General features: G+C 42.1%; 1 protein-coding gene and 1 pseudogene across 1 annotated transcript in view; one reads left to right on the plus strand and one right to left on the minus strand.

Moving 5' to 3' along the window:
* Positions 1-5,118: 5,118 nt before the first annotated feature.
* Positions 5,119-5,648, minus strand: LOC150009917 (glycine cleavage system H protein, mitochondrial pseudogene; annotated as a pseudogene).
* Positions 5,649-6,600: 952 nt separating this feature from the next.
* PIK3AP1 (phosphoinositide-3-kinase adaptor protein 1) overlaps positions 6,601-15,412 on the plus strand; it is a gene marked incomplete at its 5' end in the record, with an annotated part of 90,296 nt that continues 81,484 nt past the window's right edge. Inside the window, one exon of the mRNA XM_090277914.1 lies at positions 6,601-7,030. Coding sequence (XP_090134040.1) covers positions 6,601-7,030 — 430 coding nt within the window. The remainder of the gene's footprint in view (positions 7,031-15,412) is intronic.

The raw sequence follows: 15,412 nt of genomic DNA on the forward strand, positions 1-15,412 counted from the left end.
ACCCTCCTCTGTCCTCGCTTTCTAATCTTCTGTTCTCCCTTTGTTACTAGCCCTCCGAGCTTCTGAGGGTCGTTTCTCCTGTCCTTCCAACTCTTTGAACCCAGAGTTCGAATTGAAGGAAGGCAGAGCCGACTTGTCTGTGCCGGCGAAACGCTTCTCAGACCAATAGGGGGAGCTCAGACAGTCAGTCCTAGGATGGCCCTGGGAGATCCAAGACGACCCTTGGACCACCTTCCTGAGCCCTCTTCCTCTACCTATGCAGGCTTCGTTTTTCGCTTGGAATTTTGATAGAAATGTAGGAACACCATTCCTTTAGCTTCACTTTTTCTTTGTCCTTTACAGAACTTTGGGGAATGGAGAGAGAGGTGGAGGCCACTGGGTATTTACCCATCGAAAGGTGCCAAGAAGCTTTTCTGATTAGTCTTCGGGTTCTCTTCTTGGTTCCTGGGGTGTATACACTTGGCAAGTCACTCACTCACTGAGATCCAAGACGAATCACGTAATAATGATGATAACAGAGACAACTAATGAGCACTTACTGTGTATGCTGAGGGATAACGTGCACCTTAAATGTGTTCTCGGTGCCGACCAGGACACGCCTGGTCTCTGCTCTTGAGGAGTTTTCAGTCTTGTGAAGGAAAGCATAAGTCAACAAAGAATTACTAGATGAGAATATTACATACAGTTGCCATGTTTACACCTGTAAGTGGTTTTACTTGTGTTTTCCCTTCCCATCTCACGATGTTTTAGTAGCGATAACACATGACAACAGGATGTAAAGCCCTCTTGAAAAATAAATTCTAGTTGGCCAGGAGAAGGCACTGTTCTTGGAGGATGTGGGCAGATGCTATATCCCCTGAGGTCTAGCCTTTTAATGGTGCTTTGGAAGAGAGGTAGAAAAGGCCAGTGGTGACAGTTCTCTTAGATTTGGTGATACAGGCTTCCCAGTTCAGGGACATGGAAAGGTAGCTAAGCTTAGCCTCAGGTCTCCCCAGCTGGGCTCTGAAGGTTAGAAGAAGCTGCACTGGGAATAAAGAACCCCTGGTAATAGTAGTTTCATAGTTCACACGTTCCATTTGAAAGCTGAAGCAGAGTTATCTAGAGGGTATTCATTCACACGACAAATATTTATTGCATGACTGCTGTTTCTAGACACTGTTCCAGGCGTCAAGTATATATTCAGTAAACAAAACAGACATAAGTGATGTCCCCATGGAGCTTATGGAGTAGTGGGGGAAGGCAGGCAATACGCTTAATAAGGAAAATAGATGTGAGAAGTGCAGGGAAAAACAACAGACTGAAGGAGTGGGGGGTGCTGGGTGGAGGGCGGCAAAGGGGAAAAATTGGGACAAGTGTAATAGCATAATCAATAAATATTAAAAAAACTCACAGAAAAAAATATTAAAAAGAAAAGAAAAACAATAGAGAGGAGTAAAGGGGGTTAGGGTTGTAATTTTAAATGAGGCGGCTAGGTTAGGTCTCATGGAGAAGGAGACATACAAGCAAAAACCTGAAGGGGGGGCATTTGGGGGAAGAGAGGGCCAGGTAGAAGAACAGTAAATGGTTGTATGTGGTGTATTTAAGGAGGCATCCAGAGCAGGAGGGTGACTGGGGAGAAGTAGGTGAGGAGGTGAGTGGAGCTCCCACCTCCTGCTGTGGCCGGGAACAGGCCCTGGGCTGTTACCCCTGGGAAGCAGAAAACTGGCTGGAGGTGGGTGAGGGGGTTGGGCAGAGGAGGCAGAGGATGTTCTCCTTTAGTGTCCTCAGTGCATCGTTTAAGTGGGTGTGGCCGAAGTGGCTGGAGGGCTAGGTGGTGTGCTCCCACTCACATGGGGACTCAAACCCAGTGACCAAACCTGGGGCTTATGGGTTCTGCAGTGGCTTCTGTAGACATCTGCAAAGGTTGGAGCTGTCAGCATTCTCCGTGGTGAGATACCACTCAAGGTGCTGCGAAAGGGAGCTGGGTCTCTGCGGTCCCTGGGGCTCCCTGAGATCTGAGAATACAATGACCCATGGTAGCAGGTCATAGTGGTGAGAGGGTCTCTTGCCAAGATGCTGTAGGCTCTGGAGTCATCCAGGCCACTCTTCCATGTGGTCTCCTCCTCCTCCTTATCCTCCTCCTCCTTTCTTTCCTATCCTCCTCCTTCTCTTTCTCCAACTCCTCCTTCAACTCCTCCTTCTTTTCCTCCTCCTTCTTCTCCTTCTTCTCCTCCTCTTCCTTTTAAACAGCTTTACTGAGATATAATTCACATACAATTTGCCCATTTAAAGTGTAGAATTCAGTGGTTTTTAGTCTCTTCACACACATATACAACTATCACTACAGAACAGTTTCATCACCTCAAAAATAAACTTTGTCTGCTTTGGCTATCACCCCATTAATCTCTCCTCCTCTGTACCCCTAAGTTCTACTTTCTGTCTCCATAGATTTCCCTACTCTGAACTTTCATACAAATGGGATCACATAGTGTATCATCTTTTGTGACTGGCTTCTTTCATGTAGCATAATAATTTCAGGGTTCATCCAAGTTTAATGTACATCATCAGTACCTCATTCTTTTTATGGCTGATTCATGTCATCTCCTTAAATTCCCTTCTATTGAAGGTTAATCATTAGTCTTTTGTTTTTGAAAAGCATATTTGCTTATTGAAACCAAGGGGAATCTTGGCTCCCTGTCCTTGAAGAACTTGAGAAGCAAAATAAAATGGAGTGGAATTAGCCTATCCTGGAATATTCTCTAGGCCTCTGATGACATCTCTTGTGCACATGAGAGAGAAGGAGGCCGTAAGTAACTTTCCCAAGTGGCTAAGTCTGGTTGCTGAAAACCAGAATTGTTTTCTTCACCTGTAAGCTCATACCTTTGAAGAAAGCTCTCATAAGTATCTCTTATCTCCAGATCCTTCTACCATCCTTGTACTTACAGGAGAATAGGGTTTGAAGGGACCTTTAATTTTTCACGATCTTAACTTCCATCTGATCCTTGAAGTCCCTCAATATTCCTAACAAGTCTCAAAACTTGAAATCCCTGGGAACTCTTCCTATGAACCATTTCCAGATCTCTTCCTATCCTGGTCACCTTTTCTTTGTCACATCTTTTTTCAGTAGGGTGCAGATTCAAACATGGGGCTCCAGGACAGATGAATTGTGTGCCAGCGTCACCTACAGATTAAAGAAATGGTCTGGGCTGGGTAGCTTGAGAAGCACTTCCTCTTTGTTCTTTTCTCTGGTGGATTCTGAATCTTTCAAAGGAGTCTCTCTTTCAGTCACTGTGTTTCTTACCACTGCCCTCACTTTCTGTTGCCACCAGCCAGCTCCTGCTCTACTGTTACTGATTCCTTTCTCCTTCTGTGGCCAAACCTGTTCTTTAATCTCTACAAAGACCCTTCCTCATTTCTGTCTAGGATTTATAGACTCCTCTTTGGTTCACATATTTCATTTCTTTTAATAAACAAACAACCAAAAATGAGATAATTGACTTGGCACATGTGAAGAAATGATTCATGCTTAAAGGAAGAGAATTATTCTTGAAGAAAAGGGTGTTCCCTATATAAGAGAGTTGCTGACAAAGTATTTAGTCCTTTGTCATTGACCAGCATGTTATGTAGGGACTTTAACTTCCACTTAGGACTTTTTTACAACTTCCCCAGCTTTCAGTTTCAGTATCAGAGCAAAGATCAGGAAGGTGATAGGTTTCGTTGTCCTCATTTACATTGAGACAAAATTTGCTTAGATTTAGTATATTGGTCTGAAGTCATGCTACAGGTTGGTTGTGACCAAGTAGGTTGTGATGTTAACTGGTCTGACGCACTACCCAGTTTCTTCTCAAGTACTTTTGCTCAAAGGGGGCTTGAATTTAACACTAGAACCCCTGGAATGAGACATTTTAAATATGTTTTCCATATAGAAGAGGCTAACCCCATAAGAGCTTTTTATTTCAATTGTATATTTAAACTTTTATTTTAGAAGTTTTAGATTTATAGAAAAAACTGTGAAATAGTAGAGAGTTCTGTATACTTCACACTCCTTTTCCCCTGTTATTAAATTTTTGATGACTAGAGGTCTTTAATGAACAATAGGTTTTGTGATGTCTGTTAACAGAGAAGCAAGGAGTGAGGCAGGATCCATGGTGAACTGAACACATACTCCCTCAGTAGCTCAGAACCTGTCCATCTTAAAAATGCTGTCTTGCTTTTGGGTCACTGTCTCATCATCAACGTGGCATAAGTTGCTCACGGCCATCTGGTCAGGGTGTCTAAAGTTGCTGGTTTCCTGCTAAGTCAATCAGTGCTCCAAGACCCCCACTGCCTTCTTAAGGGTACTTCTTATGTTCTAGGAAATCTCTTCTTCCCTCTTCTTCCCGTGCTTGCCATCGCTTGTTAGCCCACTGAAGACATTGCCAATGGCTTCTTCATCACTAATGTATGGTACCAGCCCTTTCTGAGGTCTTATTCTCCTTCTAACCCATTTATTCCTAGCTCTGTGACTAATTACTGGGTATGAATTTATCTTCACAGCTGAAGTGGTTTTTTGTTTTTTTTTTTTTAATCTTTAAATGAGGTGTTTGAGCCAAGTGACCCCCAAAAGCCCTTTTTTTTTAAAGGAAGAAGTTGAGTGTTTTATTATTAAACTGTTTTCCTGCAAGGCTGCTGCTTCACTGTATAAAAATAGCACCAGCAAACTTAGTACATTGCTAAATTAAGAGAGTTTTGTTCATCATCTGACATCAAAACAACTAACAGAAACTTTTCTCCATTGCCAATTATTTCCAATAGAAAGTTCATTAAGTATTTTGACCCAAATCCAGAGACTGATGTAAGAAAGTTACATTATATAAGGCTTGAGATAACAACGTTATCTTTGAAAATAATAACTCTGATAACTAAATTTCACCATAGATGATTTCAGGAATTCTGAGTATTATAACTGTAGCCTAGCCTAAAAACCCATAGGGTGTTGTAAAAAAGATACAAATTATGTTTATCTGCAATCATTAGAAAGTTAAGGGATATTTTCTTCCAATAGCATTGTTGTAGTTTGTTTTTCCATTGATATGACTAAAAGTTGCTATTCTAAAAATTCTGTCCACCACTAATTTAAGACAACTATGCTAGATTAAGTTATTTCATACTATTTTATTTAGGGGGGAGTTCCATTTTCACTCTTCAATAGATTTTATGTATTTCTCATATGCTTCTTCACTCATTAGTTCATCTAGTTCTGAAGGGTTACTCAGTGTCATCTTGATCAGCCAACCATCTTCATAACAAGATTTGTTGACAAGTCCTGGGTTTTCTGCAATAGCTTCATTAATTTCAGTTACTTCTCCTGTTAGAGGAGAATAGAGTTCACAAGCAGCTTTCACACTTTCCAGAGCACCAAACGCATCTTGTTTGTTCAATTTTGTCCCAACTTCAGGCAGACTACAGTAAACAACATCTCCCAATGCTTCCTGTGCAAAATTGCTGATTCCCACTGTTTCAATACCATCTTCTGTTGTTATCCATTCATGTTTCTCTGTGAATTTACGCACTGAGAGCAGATTAGGGCCGGTGCGCAGCGTCCGGACGGCCCCGGCCCTCAGGCGCCAGGGCCGCGGCGCGCAGTCTGCAGGCTGTGGCCGCACGCCCGGCGCTACTCGGAGCGCCATTTTCATCCAAAAGCCCCTTTTAGCTCAATATTTCTCTGAGCCTTTTGACTCTGTTTCTGGCATTTATGCTTCACTAGGAGAAGAAGGAAGCCTATGTCACAGATCAGGTGTGGTAAGGGACACCTTACAGACAGTATTGTGTAGGTCAAAGCATTAATTCAACCATGGCTACTGTGCGTTTATATTAATGCACTGTTTATAGTAATGTAAGGATAATGATACCAGGTACCAATCATTGAGGGTTTACTACGTTCCAAACAGTTTGCTTAGCACTTTACATAAAATATTCATTTAATTCTTGTGGATAAATATTGCTGTCATATTTCCATTTGCAGACGAATAAACTGAGGTTTAGAATATTTAAGTAACTTGCCCAAGGTTGCACATGATACTAACTGGCTGTCTGACTTCAGACCTGTGCTTGTCACTGCTGTATTTGGGAAAGAGCCAGGTTCTGGGGGCCACACTGTCTAAGTTCAAATTCTGACTCTGCCACTGTGGATCTTGGGTAAGGTACTTAGCCTGCCACCTCTGTTTTATCATCTTTAAAACAAGGCTGCCTTAGAAGGTCGCTATGATGATTGCATGAGTTTACTAGGCAATGTGTTTGGAAGAGCGTCTGAGCATAGTGAGCTATATATAAATGCTTGCTGTTATCATCATCGTCATCATCAGTATCATCCCTATCCTATATTGCATCAGCTGTGGAGGGAAGAGTACACCCGCAGAAGCAATAGCTAATGCAAACATCTGAAACAGCATTATATGTTTGGGCAAAGACAGGGAGTCTGGTGTGTTTGTAACACCAACGGGGAGTGGGGAAGGAGGTCAGGCAGGTATTCTGGAGGCAGACTGAAAGGTTATGGGAGCCCAGCTCCTTGTCTGCATGGTATATCTTGCAGGTCATGTAGAAGCTTTGAAGGAGCAAGGGTATTAACACACTTCTGTGCCTTGTTCTTGCTCAGGGGTGTTCCGAGGGTGTGACATCCTCCTCTTCTACAGCTCGGATGCCGAGGAATGGTGCCAGTATCTCCAGACCCTTTTCCTGTCCAGTCGGCAGGTCCGCAGCCAGAAGACACTGACTTATAGGCTGGGCCCTGGGACCTCCTTCTCAGCCGAGGACCTGACCTTCTTTCTCAGCACGCGCTGCATCGTGGTGTTGCTGTCTGAGGAGCTGGTGCGGTGCTTCGGCCAGCCGACCCTGCTGCCCCTGCTGCAGAGAGCCTTCTACCCTCCACACCGCATGGTCCGGCTGCTCTGCGGGGCACGGCACAGCGAGGAGTTCCAGGACTGCTTTCCAGACTGGGCACACTGGCAGGAGATTACCTGCGACGACGAGCCTGAGACTTACGTGGCAGCCGTGAAGAAGGCCATTTCTGAAGGTAAGGGTCTCTTCTGAAGTAAAGGTGAGCAAGCCCTAGAAAAATGACTAATCCAGGCCCCAGGCATTTAGGTGAGACATCGTCACATTAACACTAGTCATTTCTGTTACAAAATGGACATGGACCTCACTATGCTAAGAGCCCCGGTCATATCTATGGGTGTAGAGCAGCCTATTCCTGGGATGGGGTAGGGTTAGGATAGTCTGGACTGCAGGAGAGGAAGATGACACTTTCCCTTGGGTTCTGAGCCAGGACGAAAACCTTCCTAGAGTTTTCTACACCTTGGAAGATGCAGGACACAGGTTTCAGCCTAGCAGAGAACAGTGGGGGTGGGAGGCTGAGACTTAGTTTGGTGGGGTGTAAGGAGCAAGACTGCCACCTTCCTGTTTGCAAGCCATTTCCATTTTACCATCACATGACCGTAAGATTTTTTGTTGGAAAGGGATCACCTTAGGATAACATATTTTTAGAGAAACACCCCTCTATTTCCTATCAGCCTAGCTTCCGTTTTTTGCCCAGTTTCTCTTTTTCAAAGGGGAAAATTCCAAGCCTCTCTGCCAGGCCTAGTGACTTCAGTGGCCCTAGGAAGTGGGACATACATTCTGATTAACAGCAACAGAAGATGTGCCCTTGGAGGGACACATGTCACAGCTTTTCTTCCTCTTTTTGTTTCTGTTTTTGTCTCACGGTGGACTGTGAGCAGGCAATGTGTTTTCTTCTGTTCTCCTGCCAGTTGCAATCTTATGTACCTGATGCCAACGAAGAGACCTGAAAAACTGTGGAGTGATGTTATTATGTTCAGTTGTCCCTGGTGTGACTTGGGTATGAATTTGGTTCACCCACCCCTGTCTCATTTAATGAACTGAATCAAGAATTCACAAATTTTTAGTGACCTTAAAATGCCAATATAGCTTTCTGGATGCTTTTCTATCAGGAATAGTCTACTTTAAACCAATTAATAAAAACAGGTCATGTAACATAGTGGGATCCCAGCTCATTTTGAGATATAAATGACTAGTGTCAGCCCAAAGGATCTCACCTGAAATGCTTGGGCCCTGGATTCGTAATGTTTTCTGGGTTTGCTTATTTTTACTTCAGAAGGACATGATGATGGAAAAAGCACACAATTCGTACTTGCTTGATCACATTTTATTGCTTTGAGGGATCTGTGACCTGCCTGAATTTACAAAGACCTGAGACACAACTAGCTGTTTCAGGGGATTAGCTTATGTCTCTGCAATGGTTCATTAGGATCTTGTGGGCTGGCCACTGTGACGCACCAATCAGTCATTCAGGGCCGCATGGATGAATTGTCACTGTGCTGGTGCCTCCTGCTCTGTGCTCTAACAGATTTTCTTTTTTAAAAAAGATTTTATTTATTCACAGGGGAAGGCGGGGAAAAAGAAAAGGAGAGAAACATCCATGTGTGAGAGATACTTGCCCTATTTCATACCTGCTTTGACTCCTAGGAAGCTTCAGGCTAAAAGAGTGTTTAAGGAGAGTACTATCTCGGCACTAGGTGTCTGGTATAATTGTCCTTGGTTACATTCTCTATAATTTGTGATAGTTTATTTTACTCCTCTTGTATACATAAAGTTTTCCTAAGAGACCTCAAAATAAAATAAAATAAAAGTCATACATTCCACTACTATAAGTTGCCCCAGACCTATGAGAAATAAATACACAAAACTTGTTTCTTTGACTTTCTGCATTAAAAAAACCAAAATCACAGTGGGAAATGTAATGAAAATTTGATAATGGGAATATACTAATGGTAGGGCAGTAATTGTGGGGTTACCGATTATAGGGCCGTTGAAAGCTACGGGGAGACAAATTTCAGGAAAGCTTAGTAACAATTAGAGTATGCAAAGATGGGATGGGTGGCCTTTGGAGGTGGTGAGTTCCACATCACTGGGAGCGTGTGAGTGGAGATTGGTCTAAAGGGATTCACCTTCGGAACCGTGGTTGGACCATGTGAATTTCACAGCCTTTTGATTATGAAATTCTCTTACGTGAAGTCTCTCTTTTCACCAGGAACACATTTCTATTCTGAATTCAGTCTTCCTCCTTCACCATGGCTCCCTGAGGCTTCTAACTCAAAACTGAAGACATATTGGTCATGTCCCTACTACGACCACAGCAGAAAATAACAAGGGAAAAAAAGACCTCAATTTGTAATCTATGTAACCTTTGAAAATGGTAAAGCTCCCAGAGTATTTATATATTTTTTCTCTTAACTTTGGGATAGTTTGTGAAAAAACAGTACTACTAACTAAGATATTCACTGAGATCATTTAAAATTTAGGCTAAATTTTAGACCACTTAAAATGTAAAATAAGCCTTAAAGATGGAAAACTTTAGAGAGTAGAGCTTGTAATGGAGATAATTATTCCAGATTCTCAGCTTAAATGTAGTAACAGGTCATCAATTATACTTTCTCTTGCTGTCACTGTTATCTAAATAGGTGCTTCTCAAACTTGACTGTGTCCAGGAAGCCCTGGGGATTTTCAACTATGCATATCCTGACTCTGTAGGTCAGGGTGGGGCCCAAGATTCTGTGTGTCTAACAAGCAACCAGGTATTGCTGATGCTGCTGGTTAGGGGTCCATATCGAGCTAGGGTCCAATCCACCCTTCCGTTGTCAGGTTAGTGGTCACGTACCTCTGTTGTGCACAGACCATCTTCTTACTTTTCTGGAAATGGAGGCATCATCAAATCAGGGCGACTCCTGCACACCAATCAGTGTAGGTCTAAAATTAGGCCAGTGCTGATACTTAAGCCAACAGATCTCAGTGCAGAGCTTTTGGTTCTCTTCCTGTGTCCTTCTAGATTCTACGAGTTAGTTCTGGCAACTTAATCTCTTCATTTTCCACATGTAAGTCAGTGGTCCTGACATTGGACTGGAAGTATACTTTCATCACCATCCTTACGGCTTCCTCATTGAATAGGCCTGTTGGTCATAATTACTATTCCACTAAAAAAATTGTTTTAGAGGTCTTATTTTCTACCTCCCCTCTCCAACTATATCAGCTACCTTAAAATTGAGCAGATGTTTTAATTAGAGTCTTCGGTGTGTTGGAGCAGGCAGTTTATTTCTCAAGATTCTCATCTATAAAATGATGGGTTGGGCCAGATGATTTGGAAGGTTGCTTCCAGCCTCCCAGTTCTGTAATATATCATTATAAGTTTTGTAAGAAGACCTCAAATTACTAGAACCTTCTAACTTATGCAGTTTAGTTCCAAAATGTCTGCAGAGATGTATATCCAGTATGTAGAAGACTGTACCATTGTTCTGAATTTTTTTGGACTTGTTGGGTGATTATTATAAAAAAAGGAAGTGAGAAAAACCCAGTTACAGCACAGAAATTATTTCCTCTTTACTGGAGCTGTATTCTTTGCTGCAAATCTCACTGGAATACAAAAATAGATTCTGTTTAGCCTGTGTGGGAAAGGACTTGGCTGGTGATACTGAGTTTTATTTCAAAAGTTCTCACCATTGTCTCTGTATGTGTGCATACGTCTCTGTGTTTGTATGTGTTGAGGAGGAAGGAAGCACTAAACCTAATTCTCCTAATATTATTCAATATTACACTAGAGATCTTGTCTGCTTCTTTACATGAGTTATTTTCTCTTTGCCTCCTTCATCCTTCTTCATGACCTTTGTGCTTCAGAAGTTCCAACGGTTCCCCAGATCATAATGTATTTTGTCTTATATTCCTATGGGAAAAATTTAAAGGGATATGCTCACATCTGGCCTTCTGTTGTTAATATTAATGTTCTAACTTGAATATTAAACTGGAGTTTAAAAGAAAAACAATTGGGGTGGGGTATTTAAAAATGCTTTCAGCTAATCCATGGATTCCAAATCTTTCCCTAAATTTAAAAAGTAATTTTTTTTTTCTGAAATAAAGTAATATATGCTCATCACAATGTTTTAAAAAAGAAGAAATACCTTTAGGTTATTTTCTTTTATAAATAATGTTGCAGTAGATCTTCATGCCACTTTGTGCCTAAATCTTTGTGAATCTCTGTTGATTTCCTTCCCACCATATCTCTGCAGCCTCCCAGAGACAGGACTGCCCACCTGCTCTGTGCACCTGCCACCCTCCCTGAATAACCTGAATCCATGGCCCCTCTTACTATAGTTCTATTGTTGCAGTTTATTTCATTTTCTCTTTCCCTTTATGCCTAAGTCAGTTATTCACATTTACAGTGCCTCTTGCAAAGATCTTCCTATGGAGAACAGCCCTGCACCCATCCATCCCTTCATGGAGAGAGCTAGTACTCAGATAAATGTTTTTATGACAGTTTCATGTGCATTTATTCCCCCCACAACCCTGAATGGGTAGATGCTTTTACTGCCATTCCACAGATGAGGAAACTGAGGTTCAGAAAGGTTAAGTGACTTGCATAAGGACTAGAAGCAGCTCACTTTGGAACCTAGGCCCCTTAGACTCTAGAATACTCTCCACCTGGGTTTGTTTTCCTCTAAGTCTCCTCTCCCCACTCTCCTCTTCCTCGTGGAGATAAGAAGGATGAAAACTTCATGGAAGAGAAAGGATTAGGGACAATGAAGTTTCTTTAGACCTCAGGTTCTTAAGTCAGTCTGGGCATTGGCACTGCCCTGCACTTTGTTTAAAATGCACGTGCCTGGGTCCCAACTCAGACCTACTGAACTGGAATCTTGGGGGACCAGTTCCAGGAACATGAATTTCAAAAAGCTTCCACATTTGGTTCTGCTGTGCAGCCCTGTTCTAGGCTCTGCTCCATGCCTGGTGTCCTGTTCTTGGTGTTCCGGTTGGACGAGCCAGCAGCAGCTTGGGCCCTATGGGCTGTTACGATGCAGGTCATAGGGCACTGGTCCCATGGGTTCAGAGCTTGGCCATGGCACAACTCGCTTCCACGTCACCAGCACCAGCCTTTAGAGAGGGGAAGAGAGTCAGAGCCTCACAGTAAAGGGGAAGTCACTGCACCCTCCTTGCTGTCCTTGGTGTGGTGGCCTCGCTGATGGTAAGCCATTGACTTCTGGGGCTTCTGTGATTCCCTGCGGAGAATGACGGAAGAATCTGACCATAGGTCACTTGAAATGGACTATTTTTGTTCTGCTGGCCCCTTGCAGGGGCTGTGGGTTGTTGGGTCTGCTTTTTCTCTGCTGTGGGTGAGTCTGCAGCCAGCTTCTCAAGGCTCCTTCTTAAGTGCTCCCTGCTGAAGCCTGCTTTTTTTTATACAGTCTTCACTTTTGAAGTGATCTTTGACATGGGGAAGATGCTCAGCTGAGATGGTGAAATCTATCTCAGTGTCACTAAGGAGCTACAGCTTGTCCAAGCCTCTCCAAGTGTCCCTTGGGTTTCCCTTGCCAGGTACCCTGAGTGCCTTGTAGAATAAGACACCTCCACTCTCCTAGCTTGTTTGAAACAATTAAGGACGAATGCCCATAGTAGATTTTTGTGCCCATGGAATTTTTCTGCTGAAGCCTCAGAGCCCCCTGGGATTATCAGTTTCCCATAGACTATGAGCCACAGATGGAGTAGTGAAATTGGCCACCCTGCTGTTTCATCAGCCACCCAGAGACAGCCTTCTCCTTTTAGTTTGTTAGTCTGTCTGTGGTCCCTCAAGGGAAGTATCTACAGATCCCTTTGTCACCTGTGGTTGGTGAGATGCAGTGGAAAGGGAGTGATAAATGCCGAAGTTTCCACTGGTGTGAGAATCTCATGTTTGCACCTGTCCTGATCTAAACTTTCTAACATGTGCCAGGATGGAAATATCACCTATAGGAATTTAATCGGTTAGTTTCTTACCCTGTTAATTCAGTATTTTCTGCATCTTGCTTCTCCTGGGACTGTTGCTAGAAGAGAATACTAGAATTTCGAAGGGACTAGACACTGCTTTCCCATTTCAAAGCCCTTTTATAGACATTATTGCATTTGGTCCATGCAATTTTTCTAAAAGGCAGATATTATCTCTAATTTAAAGATGAGGAAAACAAGGCCTAGCCAGGTTCAATGACTTGTCCAAGGTCACACAGCTGCTTTCGCATTAGAGCTAGGATTAGGGTCAGGTCCTCCTGCCTTTCAGTCTGAAGCCTACTTAGTGCCTTATCTAGATACTATAGACAGACAGCCTTTCATCTGTACATATTTATTGGGCATTGACTATTCTAAAGGGCCTGTATTAGATGCTGGGTTAGATCAGGGAAAGACAGACATAGTCACTGCTATAATAGTATCTACAGTCCAGACCACTGCTATCCAAAAAATGTATAATGTGAGTTATATATGAAATTTAAAGTTTTCTGGTAGCTGCAGTAAAGAGAGAGAGAGAGAAAGAAAGAGGTGTGTTAATTTTAAAAATATTGTTTACTTAACCCAAGATATCAAAAATATTCTTATTTCAACATATAATCAATATAAAAATTGTTATGAGATATTTTACATCCTTTAAAAAACACTAAGTCTTTGAAGTCTGGTGTATATTTTGCAGTTAGAGAACACATTTCAAATGTTCAATAGTCACATGTGGCCAGTGGCTACTGTATTAAACAGTGTAGATGAAGAGGGATACCTACTTTTCAGAGACTTGGGGCCATATCAGTTAATATATTAAATATAAAATATGCCTATCCTGGTTTCTTCATTCATTCATTTACATGGTCAGTCAGTCATTCAGAAAGCACTGAATGAGCATCTGCCAGGTGCTGGTCTGTGTATAACAGCTCTTTATCTTTTTCTTTCCTTTTCTCACTAGTCTCCTCTTTACTGTTTTTCTTCCTTATTCTTTCCCTTTCTTTGTCCCTTTCAAGACTTTGTCAGCTGTTGAGCTATCTTCTCAAGGTCCACAAATACAGTGTCAGTTAAGACAAAATTAGCTTTGTTTAACAACAGGGTTTCTTTCTGTCCCTGAAATGACCAGTTTATCATCTGAACTAGTGGGACTGAGCTGCTGGCAACCTGTATGAAGACAGAACTAAATCAGGGTGCTCATCACATGCGTGCACACGTGCGCATGCACACGCGCGCGCACAGACACACACACACACACCTTTTTAAAATTATGTGTGTATAACTTTTTCCCTGAAAGAATACACAAGAAATTGTTGGTAGTGGTTGCTTTTGGATGAATGAAGGACATTTTGAACTTTATGTTGTGGATATTTCTTCAGTGTTTTGACTTTTCTACTGTGTTTATGGTTTACTTTCAGTTAAGAATTTTTAAAAGGTTTTATTTATTTATTTTTAGAGAGAGGGGAGGGAGGAAGAAAGAGAGAGAGAGAAACATTGACACATTGCCTCTTGCACACCCCCAACCGGGGACCTGGCCTGTAACCCAGGCATATACCCTGACTGGGAATTGAACCAGTGACCTTTTGGTTCATAGGCCAATGCTCAATCCACTGAGCTACACTAGCCAGGGCTCAGTTAGGAATTTTAAAAGAGAAAGACGATCGAGTCATGGGGATTTTATGATTCTAGAGGAAGGAGTTGGGCTTGCACCCAACTAATCCAGATAAGTCAAGCTTCTGGTTAAGCTCCTCTGTGTAAACTCCTTGACCTCTTTCTTGGCTTCATTAGGCTGCTCTTCTGGGTAAGGGGAAGTGACGTGATATTTGTGTGTGCTATTGCTGTACTGTCTGTACCATCAATCACTGACTGGGTGTGGGCTAATGACTCGAAAGAAGGGGTAGCTGCTTATCTTCGAGTCATATTTTTACTCTTGTCAAATCAGATTTGGATTGGTGTTTTCTTGGGTTACTACAATCTTTGTGATAAAAAGTAAGAGAATATGGGTATGTGTTTCATGGACTCTGACACTAACTGGCTTTACCACCTTGGGCAAGTCATGTGACCACTCTGAATCTGCTCTTGTCCTTTTGAAAATGTTGGGAAGAGCACAAGTTAACATCTCAAACCTTCACAGCCATGAAATTTCATGATTTTAACTATGTGTGATTCTTACATATCCTACTTTGCTGGGTCTCAATCTGGTAGTTTTCAAAATCCCATCAAGATATAGTATATTATTTCAGCTAACAAGTTATCTTTCACAGCAGAATTTTAAATAGGACCTTAAATGACATAGTAATAGTTTTATGTTTATGCATGATTAGCCCAAGTTCAGTCTTAGGAGAATATAACATGATGCTGCTGTCTGTGTGAGGATGAAAGAATGTATGTATTTAACATTTTTCGTATACTGTTTGTTATGGTCTATATGTAGATTTATGGGTTCATAGGAAGGTAATGGGGACATGGGAAATGGGGGCAAATATGCATGACAGAATGGGTCTGTTAATTTTCCTATATTACAGGATGTTTTGACAGCTTTTCAATTTGTTTCCAGTGCCATTCACATGACTGAGAGTATGTCTGAAACGGCCAAGGAAAT

This window comes from Furipterus horrens, unplaced genomic scaffold (genome assembly GCF_987537825.1).
Source record: "Furipterus horrens unplaced genomic scaffold, mFurHor1.1.pri manual_scaffold_5, whole genome shotgun sequence".
NCBI classification, from domain to species: Eukaryota; Metazoa; Chordata; class Mammalia; order Chiroptera; family Furipteridae; genus Furipterus; species Furipterus horrens.